At 51.6% G+C, this 18,795-nt stretch overlaps 1 protein-coding gene across 1 annotated transcript in view; it reads right to left on the bottom strand.

Moving 5' to 3' along the window:
- Positions 1–4,100: 4,100 nt before the first annotated feature.
- Positions 4,101–18,795, bottom strand: part of acsf2 (acyl-CoA synthetase family member 2) — a 193,431-nt gene continuing 178,736 nt past the window's right edge. Inside the window, exons 14-16 of the mRNA XM_038777264.1 lie at positions 15,878–15,988; positions 9,175–9,243; positions 4,101–4,942 (exon numbers count right to left, since the gene is read on the bottom strand). Coding sequence (XP_038633192.1) covers positions 4,883–4,942; positions 9,175–9,243; positions 15,878–15,988 — 240 coding nt within the window. The 3' untranslated portion in view covers positions 4,101–4,882. The remainder of the gene's footprint in view (positions 4,943–9,174; positions 9,244–15,877; positions 15,989–18,795) is intronic.

Here is an 18,795-nt window from a genome sequence, read left to right on the forward strand (position 1 = left end):
GGAGCAGGCTCGAGGGGCCATATGGCCAACTCCTGCTCCTAGTTCTTATGTTCTTATGTGTCTGCTGTGGCACATAAGCTGGACTATCACTCAATTGCTGTACTGAGGGAGTGCTACATATCAGAGGGGCAGTGCTGAAGGAGTGTTGCAATGTCAGAGGGACAGTACTGACAGAGCGCTGCACTGTCAGAGGGACAGTACTGCGAGAGCACTACACTGTCAGATGGACAGTGCTGAGGGAGTGCTGCACTGTCAGAGGGGCAATGCTGAGGGAGCGCTGCACTGTCAGAGAGGCAGTGCTGAGGGAGCACTGCACTCTCAGATGGACAGTACTGAGAGAGCACTGTATTGTCAGATGGACAATGCTGAGGGAGCGCTGCACTGTCAGATGGATAGTGCTGAGAGAGCGCTGCGCTGTCAGAGGGGCAGTGCTGAGAGAGCACTGCACTGTCAGGCAGTACGGAGAGAGCGCTGTATTGTCAGAGGGACAGTACTGAGAGAGCACTGCACTGTCAGAGGGGCAGCACTGAGGGAGCGCTATATTGTCAAAGGGACAGTGTTGAGGGAGCACTGCACTGTCACAGGGCAGTACTCTCCCCCTAATCCTAACTGAAATTTATCCCTCAATCAACATTGTTAAAACAAATTCATTACCATGTTTTTCATCTCACAGTATTGATGAAGTGCCATCAACCTGAAATATTAACTCTACGTCTCTCTCTCCATCGAGGCTACCACATTAATGAGTATTTGCGGCATTTTCTGGTTTTATTTCAAATTTACAACATCCAAAGTATTTTGCTTCTGTTTTCATCTCACTATTGTTTGTGGGAGCTTGATGTGTAAACTGGTTGTTGCATTAGCTACAGCACAACAAGTATCAAAAGTACTTCATTATCTATGAAGCACTTTGGAACGTCAGGGTGAGGAGGGAAACAGGCAGGGTAGAAATGGAACTCTCGTTTTTTCAAAATTTGGGTTCATGTTTAATGGGGAGAATGCGGAGCCTTTCTTTCGGCAGCTATTTCATATTCTGATATCTCGGCAAGAAATTGGTGTCCACTTTCCATTGTTACAAGAGTTGAAAGTTGCTCTTACTTTTAAAGCAGCGCAGGAGAAAGTTTTGCAGCTTCTGATTTAGGGAGAATATCAACAATTAACAAAGATGAGAACCTATAGTTGATAGAGTTAAGTGAATGTTGAATGATACAGAACAGCTGCTGGGTCTGTGGTATGCATCACTGTAAATACACAAGGGCTTAATGTAAATACACTATAACTAAGTAAACACTAGAGGGAGTACCGGAGATGTCATGACATGCAGACATACAGCTAATGAACACATAGAATAGGACATGACCAATGGGCAGTCAAGACACCCAGAGGTGACACTACCACAAGGGGGCATTACACAACCCATATAAAAGGACAGGGCACACATGCTCTGTCTCTTTCCACAGGCGACACTTAGAGAGTAGGACAGGGGCAGATCAGAAGCATCACACCCACCACGTGGCTTAGAGCAGACTGGTTAGTTAGACTGAGTTACTATAGCAAGATTAGCAGGAGAGTCAAACTCATAGAGAACTGTGCTAATACGCAATAAATCACATTGAACTTACTTCAAAGTCTGGAGTATCTTTTGATCAAAGCTGCATCAAGTTGCAGCCTGTGTTATCCCAGAGTACATAACACAACAGGGTCAACAGCAGTGTCTGACTGTAGGAAAAGTGTAAATTGACCTGATTTCCTTAGGATCAATGAGTAGTCCATTCAGATGTTCCATTGAAATGTACAAGAGTAGCTCTTCAAATTTGTTCATCCATTCAATTAGGAGATAGTTGATCTTTGCCGTACAAGAAACAATTTTTGGAGCTGCTCTGAAGGTTAGGTTCAGTTTGCACATGTCCCTGATTAATGTTTTAGAGTTTTAATGAACAAATGTAGTAAATAATCCAATTACATTCCATAAATCTTTGGAATAGACACTCTGAAGATACTTGCTGTGGGAAGGTTGGTGGGATCTTTGTACCTAGAACAGGCGTAACCAACATAATACGATGGTACTGAAGGAGCGATGCTCTCAGTCTCTCATCTCAGTCTCAAGGGTCACCATTTGGCAGTGACTTGAGCAAGTGGATCTTGGTACTTTCCCCATGTCCCTCAGATTGAAGGACCTGTGAGTGAAAGTGCGTAATCATCTGGAGCCAACACCATAGAACCATAGAATTCCTACAGTGCAGAAGTTGGCCATTCAGCCCATCGAGTCTGCATCAACCCTCTGAAAGTGCACCTTGCCTAGGCCCGATACCCATAACCATAATACCACCTAACCCGCACATCTTTACAACTAAGGGGCAATTTATCATGGCCAATTAGGGGCAGCACGGTAGCATGGTGGTTAGCATAAATGCTTCACAGCTCCAGGGTCCCAGGTTCGATTCCCGGCTGGGTCACTGTCTGTGTGGAGTCTGCACGTCCTCCCCGTGTGTGCGTGGGTTTCCTCCCACAGTCCAAAGATGTGCGGGTTAGGTGGATTGGCCATGCTAAATTGCCCGTAGTGTCCTAAAAAGTAAGGTTAAGGGGGGGTTGTTGGGTTACGGGTATAGGGTGGATACGTGGGTTTGAGTAGGGTGATCATTGCTCGGCACAACATCGAGGGCCGAAGGGCCTGTTCTGTGCTGTACTGTTCTATGTTCTATGTTCTAATCCAACTAACCAGCACTTCTTTGGACTGTGGGAGGAAACCGGAGCATCCGGAGGAAACCCACGCAGATTCAGTCACCCAAGGCCGGAATCGAACCCGGGTCCCTGACGTTGCGAGGCAGCAGTGCTAACCACTGTGCCACAGTGCTACCCAGCATGATGAGGATCAGACTCTTAGGCTCCCTAGATCCTGACAAGAATAAAGCTGTACCTGGTGACGGCAGGACCCAAGCAGACAAACCTGATTCCAGAATAGGACCGGCTCATCTTGCCTCAGACGGAAGACAGCTTGGGATGAAGGAAAAGCAATCCCATGGAGTGGCAGTAAATGAGTGGTGTTGAAAGAGTGAATGTGATAGGCTGAATAGCCTCTCTCTCACTGTGTTACTGCATGTCCATGGGATATCCATACAGAATTAAACTCTATCTTTGCACATGGCAAATAACGAAAAGGAAACCATGGTCAATATGGCCTTGGAAGCAGTAAAAAGGGATTAAAATGAAGGGACTATCGGGATAGAGCTAACATTTAATCAACTGGAACTGTCCTGTTAAAACAGGTTCTTTACTGTCCTACACATTTCAAACCTTTGGCAGGTTTACCAACAACACAAGATAAAGCATGACGGCCAGAATTCCAGCCAACCTTGGCCTCAGAACAGAATTCAAATGCATCATCCCTACTGCCTACTTTTCCTTGCCCTGAAGGAAGTCACAACCATTCCGTGGCGATAAGGACTTTTGAGTTAGTTTATCAGACTATTCCTTCAACTTTCTGATGCAATGCTGGGGAGGTTTAAATTACATTGTTGAGTAAAGGTGCTTGTCGAAGCTTTTCATCTTGCACTCATCAAAGAGGAGAAAAGAGTATAAATTGTTGTTCCCTTTGCAATAGGTATTTTTGCCGATGTCCTGGTGAGTGCAAGACCAGGAAGCTTCGATGCCTGTCTTTTCCCAGCGATACTCCAGTTCTGTACTAACAAACAACCATTTCAATACCATGGCCAGGATTCTCCCTTTTGGGGACTATCCCCACGCCCGCCGGAAAATGGGCGAGAATCACTCTGGACTTTTTCCTCAAAGGTCCGAGGTGATTCTCCATTTTCAAGGGGGTTAGCAGGGTCCCAGCATGTGTCCCGCAGCTCCGGCTGCAGTCATGCCCGCGCGGCCGAACATGCGCACAGTGGCCGGCTGCGGGTCCGTGCATGCGCGCGGCAGCCGTCTTTGCGCCGGCCCCCGCGCAATATGGTGAAGCCCTACAGGGGCCCAGCGCAGAGAAACATAGGTCCCTCCCCCGGAATGAGCGCGCCCACTGATCGGTAGCCCCCAATCGCGGGCGTAGCCACCATGGAGGCCACCCCCCCCCCCCCCCCCCCGGAGTCGGATCCCCCGTCCCCCCACAAGGATGGCCCCCTCAGCCAGAACGGCGAGGTCCAGCCGGGTGGGACCACACATGAACGCGCTGGCTGGACTCAGTGGAACTCGGCCCGTCGAGCGCGGAGAATCGCCGTGGGGGCCCCTTTCAACGGACCCTGACCAGCGCCACGTCGCCCGTGCGCGCACCTGGTGGAACGGCTATTCTCCGCCCCTGCGCCGGGCGCATTTCCGGCGCGGAGGGTCGGAGAATCCCGCCCCATGTTGATTAGGAGTGCTGCTGAGGAAAATCATAGGCCACAGATTAAATATTGGAAAGAGGATGGTGAAGGGAGGAATACTCTGGAGCTTGACTTTATTGGCTTTGGAAATCAGGGAGCGTTTTGACAAAATCTTCTCTAAGGATTGAGTGGTAGAGCCCATGATGGAATTGGGCCAATGTTGGAATAGGGCCCACGATGGAGAAAGGCCCATGATGGGGAAGGGCCCACAATGGAATAAGGTCCACAATGGTATATAGTTCACATTGGGGAAGAGCCCATGATAGGGGAGGGGAGGGCATAATAGGGGAGGGTGGCCTATGATAGGGGAGGGTAGTCTATGATAGGAGAGGTCTCTCAGACTGGGACATTGTGTTGGGGTTTGAGCACAGGGTCTCTCAGAGTCTTTGACAGGGGAGCGGAGTCTATGTTGGGGCAGAGTAATTTATGTTTGGGAATGTTTTAGGGTCAGTATGTTTGGATTATCTGAGGAACGAATGGGGTGTTGAGATCTCCCCAGATGACAATGGTGTGACCTTCCTTCACTTAGACCCAAGTCTTAGTTCTTTCTCCATTTTTTCCTGCAGGATATGTTTTTGAATCTGTGAAACAGCAAAAAGAAAATACTTCAAATAAAATTTTCTCAAGAAAGGAAAATTTGATCAGAACTAACATGAATTTCATTTTCCATAAGGCAATCACAGCCATCTACTTCTCCACATAATCTCCAACACTACCTTCCTATCTTGTCCCCATAACCCACAACCACCACGGGCTTCTCCCAATTTTCCACAATCCCACTTTTACCCTCAAAATACGCCTTCCCACCAGACTCTTAAATCACTGAGCCAGAGTACGACAGTGTGTTAGGGTGTGAGCACTGGGACAGAAGGACAGTGCATTGGGTTTGAGCACTGGAACAGTGGAGTAGTGTTTTGAGGTTTGAGCACTGGGTCTTTCAGAGTGGGACAGTGTGTTGGGGTGTGAGCACAGAGCCAGTAGGACAGTGTGTTGGGGTTTGAGTTCTGCGCCAGTGGGGCCATGTGTTGAAGTTTGAGCACTGGGTCTCTCAGAGTGCGACAGTCGTTTGGGGTTTGAGCTCTGGGCCAGTGGGATAGTGTGTTGGGATCTGAGCATTGGGCCAGTAGTACAGCATGCCATGGTCTGAGCACTGGGCCAGTGTGTTGAGATCTGAGCACTGGGTGTCTCAGAATAGGACAGTGTGTTGGGGTCTGAGCACTGGGCCAGTGTGTTGAGATCTGAGCACTGGGTGTCTCAGAATAGGACAGTGTATTGGGGTTTGAGCACTGGGTCAATGGGACAGTGTGTTGGGGTCTGAGCACTGTGCCAGTGGGACAGTGTGTTGGGGTTTCAGCACTACACTGGGCCAGTGGGACAGTGTGTTGGGGTCTGAGCACTGGGCCAGTGGGACAGTGTGTTGGGGTCTGAGCACTGGGTCAATGGGACAGTGTGTTGGGGTCTGAGCACTGGGCCAGTGGGACAGTGTGTTGGGGTTTGAGCACAGGGCCAATGGGACAGTGTGTTGGGGTTCAGCAATGGGTCAGTGGGACAGTGTGTTGGGGTCTGAGCACTGGGTCAGTGGGACAGTGTGTTGGGGTTTCAGCAGTGGGCCAGTGTGTTGGTCTGAGCACTGGGTCAATGGGACAGTGTGTTGGGGTCTGAGCACTGGGCCAGTGGGACAGTGTGTTGGGGTTTCAGCACTACACTGGGCCAGATGGACAGTGTGTTGGGGTTTCAGCACTGGGTGTCTCAGAGTGGAACGGTGCATTGGGGTTTGAGCTCTGCACCAGTGTGATAGTGTGTTGAGATCTGAGCACTGGGTGTCTCAGAATAGGACAGTGTGTTGGACTCTGAGCACTGCGCCAGTGGGACAGTGTGTTGCGGTTTAAGATCTGGGCCAGTGGGACTGTGCGTTGGGGTCTGAGCACTGGGCCAGTGTGTTGAGATCTGCGCACTGGGTGTCTCAGAATGGGACAGTGTCTTGGGGACAGTGTGTTGGGGTCTGAGCACTGGGCCAGTGGTACAGCATGTTGGGGTTTGAGCACTGGGCCAGTGAGACAGTGTGTTGGGGTCTGAGCACTGGGCCAGTGATACAGCATGTTGGGGTCTGAGCACTGGGCCAGTGAGACAGTGTGTTGGGGTCTGAGCACTGGGCCAGTGATACAGCATGTTGGGGTCTGAGCACTGGGCCAGTGGGACAGGGTGTCAGGGTCTGAGCACTGGGCCAGTGATACAGCATGTTGGGGTTTGAGCACTGGGCCAGTGAGACGGTGTGTTGGGGTCTGAGCACTGGGCCAGTGGGACAGTGCATTGGGGTCTGAGCACTCGGCCAGTGGGACAGTGTGTTGGGGTCTGAGCACTCGGCCAGTGGGACAGTGTGTTGGAGTTTGAGCACTGGGCCAATGGTACAGTCTGTTGGGGTTTGAGCACTGGGCCAGTGGGACAGTGTGTTGGGGTCTGTGAACTGGGCCAGTGGGGCAGTGTGTTGGGGTCTGAGCACTCGACCAGTGGGACAGTGTGTTGGTGTCTGAGCACTGGGCCAGTGGGACAGTGTGTTGGGGTCTGAGCACTCGGCCAGTGGGACAGTGTGTTGGGGTTTGAGCACTGGGCCAATGGGACAGTGTGTTGGGGTTTGAGCTCTCGGCCTGTGTTACAGTGTGTTGGGGTTTGAGCACTGGGCCAGTGGGACAGTGTGTTGGGGTTTGAGCACTGGGCCAGTGGGACAGTGTGTTGGGGTTTGAGCACTGGGCCAATGGGACAGTGTGTTGGGGTTTGAGCACTGGGCCAGTGGGACAGTGTGTTGGGGTTTGAGCACTGGGCCAATGGGACAGTGTGTTGGGGTTTGAGCATTGGGCCAGTGGGACAGTGTGTTGGGGTTTGAGCACTGGGCCAGTGGGACAGTGTGTTGGGGTTTGAGCACTCGGCCTGTGTTACAGTGTGTTGGTGTCTGAGCACTGGGCCAGTGGGACAGTGCGTTGGGGTCTGACCACTCGGCCAGTGATACAGCATGTTGGGGTTTGAGCATTCGGCCAGTGGGACAGTGTGTTGGGGTTTGAGCACTGGGCCAGTGAGACAGTGTGTTGGGGCTTGAGCACTGGGCCAGTGGGACAGTGTGTTGGGGTTTCATCACTGGGCCAGTGGGACAGTGTGTTGGGGTTTCATCACTGGGCCAGTGGGACAGTGTGTTGGGGTTTGAGCACTGGGCCAATGGTACAGTCTGTTGGGTTTGAGCACTGGGTCAGTGAGACAGTGTGTTGGGGTTTGAGCACAGGGCCAATGGGACAGTGTGTTGGAGTTTGAGCACTGGGCCAGTGGGACAGTGTGTTGGGGTTTGAGCACTGAGTCTCGCAGAGGTTTTGAGTTTACTTGTCGGGGGGACAGTAACATTACATCATGGGCACTGAGGACATCTGAAGCACACATACTCTCCCACCAGTCTGGAGATAGATAGAGATGATTAGACCTGGTCCAATTTAGTCACTCAGTCTGACCTATCATAAATATCCATCATGTTCAGTCCTGTTCCAGGGTTGGTCCAAATTCAAGTTTGATATTTAAGGCGCTTGAGCCATATTCCAGGCTGATTTCCTAATGCTGTCATGGAATTTACAGTGTGGAAGGAGGCCATTCGACCCATCGAGTCTGCATCGGCCCTTGGAAAGAGCACCCTCCCCAAGCCCACAGCTCCACCCTAACCCTGTAACCCAGTAATCCCACCTAACCTTTTTGGACAATTTAGCATGACCTATCCACCTAACCTGCACGTTTTTGGACTGTGGGAGGAAACCGGAGCTCCCAGAGGAAACTCACGCAGACACTGAGAGAACATGCAGACTCCGCATAGAAAGTGACTCAAGCCGGGAATCGAACCTGGGACCCTGGAGCTGTGAAACGACAGTGCTAACCACTATGCTACTGTGCCGCCCGACACTGTTTTGCGGTCTGAGCACTGGTCCAACATATCAGGGTCTGAGTACTTTTGGAGTACTTTCTCCCGGTCGTCCCAGAAGTTGGAAGTGGCCCAGCTACCTTTTACAATGGAGAAGGAGGTGGGGGCTCACACCAATTGAACCCAGTACCCCACCTGAATGCCAGTATTCAGAGACAATTTTCAGTGTCACCGGGACAGTCTAGAGCAGGGGTGGGCAAACTACGGCCCGCGGGCCGCATGCGGCCCGCCAAAGGTATTTCTGCGGCCCACCAAGTCATTAAAAAAAAAAAAAAAAAAAAAAAAAAATTTTTTTAAAAACATTTTTTTTTTTTTTTTTTAATTTTTTTTTAAAGGTTAATGGGTGGGGGGGCTGTTGGGTTACTTACTGGTATAGGTGGATACGTTGACTTGAGTAGGGTGATCATTGCTTGGCACAACGTCGAGGGCCGAAGGGCCTGTTCTGTGCTGTACTGTTCCATGTTCTATATGACGCGCCCACAATCATAACCGGGTGAAGTAATTATTTTACTTAATATACTATGCGGCCCTTTGTGAATTGTGAATTTCTGAATGCGGCCCTTGCACGGAAAAGTTTGCCCACCCCTGGTCTAGAGCCTTCACTTCCTGCCTCAGATACAAAACTACTGCTTCTGAGCCAAATGTTCACTTCTTAATAAATGCAACCAGAGATTTTAGTTCCACCCACTTGTACATGAACAAATCAAATTACAGTATCAGCCTTGGGCCCCCCACATTTATTTTAGCAGTGAGAAGACAGGAAGATGTTTTCTATGTTCTGATGATGATATAAAAATACTCTTCATTTACATTTCCAATGATCAGAAACTAATGTTTTTTCAGGTTTACTGCCATTGTACATACCTTCCCAGTGGGAGTCATCGGGAATTCATTCAAAAACACAATATACCGTGGGATCTTGAAGTGGGAGATCTGTCAAGAGCACAAAGATTGGACAGTTTCAAAATGCCACTTGAATTTTTCTCTGTTCTGACTATTCTTCTCATTCACTCCTGTTCTAAATCCCTTCCCATCCACTCTCGCCTCAGTGCTCAGCACAATAGGAAACAGCAAGCTGTGCCCACAATCTGCCCATTGTTTAGACCGATTTGCTGCTCTGCCATTTGATGGCTTAACGTTGACCATCCGATGTCAAGATGTGACCATTTGTTAATCTCCATCTCTGTCTCAAAGGACAAAACGTGATCCAAAACCATCAGGAACTGTCCTGGGGAAGGTGGCTGATACCTTTACAAGGAACCAATTGGTTTGACCATTTGAAAGGGAATGTGATAAATTCACATGGACACACACCCAGCCGAAAACCAATCAGAGAATCTGGAACTTAGGGCCATCTTGGCTTCCTACTTGGCAATTTTAATGGGCATAAACAACGGGTGAAATTGAATGTTCCTGACTTGGGTCCTGCTAACCAGTTGGAGAACTGGTGGGAAATCCACGTTCTCCTCTGTGGGGGGAGGCTCGACCAACCAAATTTAGTGCCTCTCAGACACTCAATGGGTCAGTGTGGACTCTGGTGACAAAAATGCCATCCGCTAAGAGCTGCTGTCCAATCATAGACCAGCAGCTCTCCATTGCCAGCATTGCCAATGGGAGCAGTGCTGGTTGCTGCAGCTATTGCTGCAGAGATTTCCATTAGATCCATGGCCTTGGTTATGTGAGGGTGGGGGTTGTGGGATGGGTAGTGTTCACAGGAAGGGAGGGGGGCATGGGTGGGGATTGGATGGTTGGATGGTAGGACAGGGGGAAGCTTTCAGCGGTCCCCACCTTTCCAATACCAGATCCCTCGATCGGGAACAGAGTGCCTGACAGTGAGGGATCGGTGCCTAGGCTGCCGGCAAACTTTAAAAAAAAATATTTATTTATTCTCCTCCTTTTTCACATTTTCTCCCAAATTTACACCCACCAACAATAAACAATAATCAGTAGCAAATATGTCAATCCCCATATCAATAACAACGATCCCATCCTCCCACCAAACCCCAAACATTAGCCCGCATGTTCATACAAACAAATGACAAAAAGGAATTAGGGATCACCCATAGTTGCCATTAACACACACAGCCCCCCTCCCCCTAACCCTCCCATTCACACGCCCCAACTAATGTTCGATGTTATCCAGTTCTTGAAAGTGCAGAATGAATAATGTCCATGAATTGTAGAACCCCTCCGAGCTTCCCCTCAGTTCAGAATTCCAACAGGTCCTCCCGCCACGCCACAGGGTGGAGTGGTTGCTCTCCAACCTATCAGGATCTGCCTTTGGGCGACCAACGAGGTGAAGGCTACAACATCTGCCTCCGCACCCGTTTCCAACCCTGGCTGGTCCGACACCCCGAATATGGCCTCCCGGGGGCCCGGGTCCAGTTTCACGTGCACCACTTTAGAAATTACCTTAAAAACCTCTTTCCAGTAATCCTCTAGCTTTGGACAGGACCAAAACATATGAACGTGATCCCCCCCCCCCCCCCCCCGCAACGCTCACACACATCTTCTACTCCTTCAAAGAATCGGCTCATCCTTCGCCCTCGTGAGGTGTGCTCTGTATACCACCTTCAGCTTTATCAGCCCCAACCTCGCGCACGAGGTGGAGGCATTCACTCTCCGGAGCACCTCACACAAGAACCCCTCCTCCATATCCTCTCCCAACTCTTCCTCCCACTTTGCTTTGATCCCTTCCAGTGGTGCCTTCTCCTCTTCCAAAATAGCTCCGTAAACCGCTGACGCTACCCACTTCTCCAGTCCCCCTGTCATCAGCACCTCCTCCAGCAATGTGGAGGCCAGCTCCTCCGGGAAGCTCTGTATCTCCTTTCTGGCAAAATCTCGCACCTGCATGTATCTAAACATTTCCCCCTGCTCCAGCCCATACTTTGCTTCCAGCTCCTTCAATCCTGCAAACTGACCCCTAAGAAACAAATCTTTTAGTGTCTTAATCCCCTTCTCTTCCCATTTCCAAAAATTGTTATCCCACCTCCCTGGCTCAAATGGGTTTCCCCCAAATCGGCATTTCCCTTGACCCTGCCCCCAACCCGAAGTGTTGGCAAACTTGCCTCCAAAATCTCAATGAAGCTATTATTACCGGACTCCCTGAGTATTTCCCTGGGGCTATCGGGGGCGGTGCTGTTGCTAGTGCTTTCGATCCCGACCCCCTGCACAAACTCTCCTCCATTCTGACCCACTGGGAATGAACCCCTCTGACCCAGCTCCGCACCATTTCCACATTCGCTGCCCAGTAGTAATACATCAGATTCGGAAGACCCAACCCCCTGCCTGCCTTCCCCTCTGTAGCAGCACCTGTCTAATTCTGGCCACCTTCCCTCCCCATATGAACGAGGTAATCCTTCCCTCAATCTCTCTGAAAAAAGCCTTTGGCAGGGAAATCGGCAGGCATTGAAAAATAAACAGAAATCGCGGCAACACGTTCATTTTAGCCGCCTGTACCCGACCTGCCAGTGACAGAGGGAGACCATCCCACCTTGCCAGATCAGCTTTCACTCTCCCCACCAAACTAGAAATGTTGTACCTGCGGAGCCCCCCCCCCCCCCCCCCCCCCCCCCCCCCGGGACCCCGACTCCCAGACAACTGCCGGCAAACTTGATAGGGAGACACAGGAAAGCCATGCACATCCCAGTTAATCCTTGAACCACGATTAAATTCTGGAGTGTTCAAGGATAACTGATGTATAATGGTTCATTAATGATCCTGATCGACATCCTGCATTGAGTGGGCGAGTTTTAAATATGGGCCCCTTCTCACTTCCAATTTAAGTTGAGCAGGTTTTCCCACTGCCGGGAAGCTGCCTGACAGCCTCTCCCATGATTAATTAGGCGCAGGCGCCATATTTTCTGCTGCAAACAACTCGATTAAATTCCGCCCAAAGTTTCTTCAGTGCCTTTTTTAAAAAATAATTTTTATTGAAATTTTTACAAAATATAAATAACTCAACTCTATTAACAAAACAACCGCGGTAACACGGTTGCCTCAGGGCAAATTTCACCTTCTCCAATTTAATGAACCCCGCCATATCATTGATCCAGGCCTGCACGCTTGGGGGCCTCGCATCCTTCCACTGAAGAAGAATCCTCTGCCGGGCTACTAGGGATACAAAGGCCAGAACACCGGCCTCTTTCGCCTCCTGCACTCCCGGCTCCACTGCAACCCCAAAAATTGCGAGTCCCCAGCCTGGCTTGACCCTGGATCCCACCACCCTCGACACCGCCCTTGCTACCCCCTTCCAAAACTCCCCCAGCGCTGGGCACGCCAAAAACATATGGGCGTGGTTCGCTGGGCTCCCCGAGCACCTAGCACACCTGTCCTCGCCCCCGAAAAATCTACTCATCCTCGTCCCAGTCATGTGGGCCCTATGCAGCACTTTGAACTATATGAGGCTAAGCCTTGCACAGGAAGAGGAGGGAGTCACTCTCTCCAGGGCATCCGCCCACTTCCCCTCCTCAATCTCCTCACCCAGCTCCTCTTCCCATTTACCCTTCAGTTCCTCCACCGAGGCCTCGTCTACCTCCTGCATCACCCGGTATATGTCCGAAATCCTCCCTCCTCCAACCCACACCCCCAAGAGCAACCGATCCCGCACCCCTCGTGGGGGCAGCAAGGGAACCCCTCCACCTGCTGCCTGGCAAACGCCCTCACCTGCATGTACCTAAACATGTTCCCCGGGGGGGGCCCAAACTTCCCCTCTAACTCCCCCAAGCTCGCGAACCTCCCCTCCACAAACAGGTCCCTCAACCTCCTAACCCCTGCCCTGTGCCAGCCCAGGAATCCGCCATCAATGCTCTCTGGGACAAACCGATGGTTCCCCCATATCGGGGCCTCCATCGAGCCCCCCACTTCTCCCCTATGCCGTCTCCATTGCCCCCAAATTTTGAGGGTAGCTGCCACCACCGGGCTCGTGGTATACCTCATTGGATAGAGCGGCAACGGCGCCGTTACCAGCGCCTCCAGGCTCGTACCCACACATGATGCCGCCTCCATCCTCTTCCATGCTGCCGCTTCCTCGTCCATTACCCACTTACGCACCATCGCTGCGTTGGCAGCCCAATAGTACCCACAGAGGTTGGGCAACGCCAGCCCCCCCCATCCCTGCCTCGTTCCAGGAACACTCTTCCCACCCTCGGAGTCCCATGCGCCCACACAAATCCCGTGATACTCCTGTTGACCCTCCTAAAAAAAGGCCTTCGGGATAAGGATGGGGAGGCACTGGAACAGGAACAAAAACCTCGGGAGCACCGTCATCTTAACGGACTGCACTCTCCCCGCCTGTGACAGCGGTAACATATCCCACCTCTTAAACTCCTTCTCCATCTGCTCCACCAACCTTGTGAGGTTGAGCTTGTGCAGGGCCCCCCCTCTCCCCGCCACCTGGACCCCTAGGTACCTGAATCTCTTCCCTGCCTGCTTCAATGGGAGCCTACCAATCCCCTCCTCTTGATCCCCCGGATGCACCACAAACACCTCACTCTTGCCCAGGTTCAACTTATACCCCGAGAAACCCCCGAATTCACTAAGAATCCTCATCACCTCCGGCATCTCCCCCCCCCCCCCCCCCCCCCCCCCCCCACCGGGTCCTCCACATACAGCAACAGGTCGTCCGCATACAGCGACACTCGATGCTCCTCCCCACCCCGCACCAGGTCCCTCCAGTTCCCTGACTCCCTCAATGCCATGGCCAGGGGCTCAATCGCCAACGCGAAGAGCAAGGGGGACAGGGGGCACCCCTGTCTCGTCCCCCGGTACAGCCGAAAGTACTCCGACCTCCTCCTATTTGTGGCTACACTCGCCATCGGGGCCTCGTAGAGCAGCCTCACCCACTGGATAAACCCCTCCCCAAACCCAAACCTCTCCAGCACCTCCCACAAATACTCCCGCTCAACCCTATCAAAGGCCTTCTCCACATCCAATGCCACCACTATCTCCACCTCCCCTTCCATGGCCGGCATCATAATCACATTGAGGAGCCTTCGCACGTTCGTATTCAACTGCCTTCCCTTCACAAACCCCGTCTGGTCCTCATGAGTGATCCCGGGCACACAATCCTCTATTCTAGTGGCCAGGATCTTTGCCAGCAGCTTAACGTCGGCGTTCAGCAGCAAAATCGGCCTATATGACCCGCACTGCAGAGGGTCCTTGTCCCGCTTCAGGATCAAGGAAATCAGCGCCCGTGACATAGTTGGGGCAAAGCCCCCCTTCCCCCCCCCCCCCCCCCCTCCCCCCTCCCTTGCCTCGTTAAAGGTCTGGACCAACAGGAGGCCCCAACAGGTCCAAATACCTTTTATAAAATTCCGCCGGAAACCCGTCCGGCCCCGGCGCCTTCCCCGACTGCATGCTCCCTATCCCTTTGACCACCCCCTCCAGTTCGATCGGCGCCCCCAGTCCCTCCACCTGCTCCTCCTCCACCCTCGGGAATCACAGCTTGTCCAAGAAGTGCCCCATTCCACCGGGGGCTCCGACCGGTACAGTTCCCCATAGAAGTCTCTGAAGACCCTATTAACATCTACTCCCCTCCGCACCACCTTCCCAGCTTTATCCGTCACTCCCCCAATCTCCCTGGCCGCGTCCCGCTTTCGGAGCTGGTGTGCCAGCATCCTGCTCACCTTCTCCCCGTATTCATACACCGCCCCCTGTGCTTTCCTCCACTGAGCTTCCGCCTTTCTGGTAGTCAATAGGTCGAATCTGGCCTGAAGGCTACGCCTCTCCCCCAGCAATCCCTCCTCTGGAGCCTCCGCATATCTCCTATCCATCCACACCATCTCCCCTATCAGTCTCTCCCTCTCCCTTTGCTCCCCCCTCTCCCTATGGGTTCGGATGGAGATCAATTCCCCCCTCATCACCGCCTTCAATGCCTCCCAGGTGTCTTCAGTGCCTTGATCTACATGCCTGACACTATGGTCAGCTCTCTCATTGACAAAACAGGGAGTGGGCGGTTGGGGTTGGGAGGCAGGTGTCATGAGGTAGCGTGGATGAGGCAGAGGGAGTGTGCTGAGGGTGAGGGGGTGAGAGGGGTGAGGGCCTTTCTGTTTTGATTTTAATTGGGACTAAATCCCACACCACTGCGGGAGGCAGCTTAACCAGCCTGCCTCTGCATCCAGTAACTCTTGCGGACGCCTCCAGATTTTCTCCTGGGTTGGCCAGGCCGACTCCAGTCCGCAGCCAACTCCTGGCAATGAAGATCCTGCCGTTGCCGGCACTTTTTTCCCGAAGCAGGCAAGCCGAGCCGGGAATTTTCCTGACTCCTGCTCCCCACCTCAAGGCTGAAAATCCAGGCCTCTATGTCCATTATAAATGCAGTCTTAAAAGATCTTATAGAATCATAGAAAAGTTACAGCACAGAAGGAGGCCATTCAGCCCACCTTGCCATGTTGCACAGACCATTCTCTGTAATGTTAATCGGATAGAGGTGCTGGGAGAGTGGGGTTTGTTATCTGTTGCCGCGTTTTTTTTGCGATTATGTATATATTTAATATACCTTCAATTAAATGTTTTTCCAAAAAAAAGATAATCGGATGCATTGATATGATTCACAAAAATCATGTACCTTTCCTTTGCAGAAAGCTTGAATCTCCTCAGCTGTGCAGTTCTGTCCATCTACCAAGCTCACACAAGCACAGAGCTCCTCACCCAACTTGTCATCATGAACTCCAACCACCTGCCAACAGAATATGGGAGTTAGCCCTCTTCAAACAATCAAAACTCCATCCCCTCTCCCAACCCCACCCTGCTTCCTGCCAAAGACTTGTTCTGAGGCAGAAGAATTCTGGATGAATTATTCAAATGTATTCAAGGGAGCATTTTTTTTTTGGCCAATATGTAGCAAGCCGAACAAGACATTCTGGAAGATTTAGAGAATGAATGTGGGCAGGTAGAAGGAGTACCAGTGGTGGAGTATTTTAGTAGTAGTGATCATAATTAAGTTCAAATTAGATTAGTTATGGAAAAAGATTAAAGATTAAAGGGGACTTCTGGTGGTGGCCATGCAAGTGAGTGGTCGCACATTTGGTAGCTCCCACTCAAGGTGGGTTTTTTTGGCCTTTTCCCTATCAGAAAGGCAAAGTTTTTGATGGCAAGAGGTGCAGGAGTACCTGGAGAAGGTGTTACTCCTCTGGTGTGGCTGGTGGATTGATCCACGAACTAGGAATGGGGCAAGAAGAAAAGAGTTGCTCAACAGGAGAGTCTTCATGGTGTGCCAATAAGTTGGCGGAGGGCAAGGGGGCTGTTCTGCCCGCCCAGTGGTCAGTGGAGCAGCTAGTGAAGTTTTTGAACGCAAAGTTCAGCCAGCAGGGGAAGGAGTTGCTGGTAGACCTGGCTAAAGTGGTGGAACCGACCGAAGCAGGGATCGAGAGAGTGGAACAGAGGCTGGAGTCCCAGGGCCGGGCGATCCAAAAAATGGAGGAGGCAGTGGGGGAGCACGAGGAGCAGCTGGTCTCATTGGTGGCCAAGGTGGGAGTGATGCGGGATACACTGAAGAGGCTGAAGGAGAAGGTGGAGGATCTGGAGAATCGCTCCAGAAGACAAAATCTGAGGGTCGTGGGGATGCGAAAAGGCATCGAAGGAGCGGAGGCCGGCAGGTATGTGGCCAAAATGTTGGAGCAGTTGATGGGGGAGGGGGCCTTTGACCAGCCCCTGGAGGTCGACCAAGCGCATAGTGCGCTGATGAGGAGACTGCAAGCGGGCAAGCCACCAAGGGTGATGGTGGTGCGGTTGCACCATTTCTGGATAAGGAGAAGATCTTCCGATGGCGAGGCAGATGACGAAGTGCACCTGGGAAGGGAATGAACTGCGGGCGTATCAGGACCTGGGTGCAGAACTGGAGAAGAGGAGGGTCGGGTTTAACTCACACTTTAAGAGGCTGCCCACTTTAAGAAGGGGGTGAATGCTCTACCCCACCCCCCTCTGACTGACTTTCCAGAAGAGTGAGTATTATTTTGGCAAGTCAGAAGAGGCGATGGAGTTCATGATGAACAATGGATTGGCAGGAGAGTGAGGATATTGATCTATGGAGGGGTTTGTGCATGTGTTTCTTTGTTGGTTCTATGGAAACTTTTCTTTTGAAGTGTTTCTCTTGTTTTGATGGCACGGTTTTTGGAGGGCAGTCCTTTCATGGGGGCACATGAAAGGTGAATTCACCTTTTGCTGCTTTTTGGGGGACTGTGGACGGGAGGAGAGGGGAACCAATGGGTGTAGGGAGGTTGGAGGCCTTGAGTGGGGGACCTGGCTAGCTGGGCGGGCTAGTTAACGGGAGTGCAGTGGGGGGTTGTCAGGAGGTAGGCGCAGGGAAGGGAGATGGGGTTGATGTTTTGTTTGGGAGTGGAGGAGGGGAAGGGTTGCTGACAAGGGTATGGTTGATGTGGAGCAGTTGGAAAAGGATCGATGACGGTGGACAACCGAGGGTGGACCTGGAGGGTTGCATGACACGGGTCAGGGACTGTCCCAAAAAGGGATATGATGATCGGCAGTGGAGGGGGAGGCTGGTCATGTGGAACGTGAGGGGGCTGAATGGGCCAGTCAAACGGTCACGCATGTTAGCGCAGCTGAGGGGTCTGAAGGCGAACGTGGCCCTTTTGCAGGAGATGCACTTAAAGATCGGGGACAAGGTTGAGGATAGGCTCGGTGGGGCAGGTGTTCCATTCGGGACTGGATATGAAGACGAGGGGGGTGGCGGTGCTGGTGAATAAGTGGGATGGCGTTTGAGGTGGGGAACATTGTAGTAGATTCAGGGGGGGAGGTTTGTAATGGTGAGTGGGAAGCTGGAGGGGTTGCCGCTGGTCCTCGCTGTCCAAATTGGGATGATGTGGAGGGGGGAGGGGGATGTTGCTTCAATGGAGTACTCAGAGCCGTCGAAAGTGGGGGTGTGGGTGAGTGGCCTGGCGGAATTCCTGAGGCTGGAGAAGGTCAAGTTTGACCTGAGGGGTCAGTTGATGGATTCGCTCAGAGGCAGAAGCTGCTCATTGACTTCTTTGGGGAGGATTGAGGGGTCAGCAAAGGGAAGGGGGATGAAATGGGGAAGGCAGGAAAGGAGAATGGAGCGATGGTGGGGAGTGGGGTTGGGGAGTGTGGGTGTTGGTTATTTATAATGTTGTACGATTTTTCTTCTGCTTCTAAACAAGCTGCCTAATGTAAGTGTAAGAAGGGAGGAGTACCAAGTCAAATAGGAGCAGACTAAGAAGGACAACAAGGAATAGAAAGATTGGTTTAGAGTGCATGTATGTCAACGCACAAAGTGTGATGAATAAGGTTGGGGAGCTACAAGGACAAGCCGTGTGGGATTATGATATTATGACAATAATGAAATGTGGCCCAAAAAATGTGACACTAGGCACTGAATATATGAGGCTGCAAAGTTTTTCATAAAAGATAGGGATAGAAATAAAGGGAGGTGGGGTAGCATTACTGATTTGGAATAACATTGTACTGTTGGAAAGAAAGGATGTCTTTGAAGCGTAAGGACTGATCAAC

The sequence above is a fragment of the Scyliorhinus canicula genome, chromosome 18 (genome assembly GCF_902713615.1).
Source record: "Scyliorhinus canicula chromosome 18, sScyCan1.1, whole genome shotgun sequence".
Lineage (NCBI taxonomy): Eukaryota > Metazoa > Chordata > Chondrichthyes > Carcharhiniformes > Scyliorhinidae > Scyliorhinus > Scyliorhinus canicula.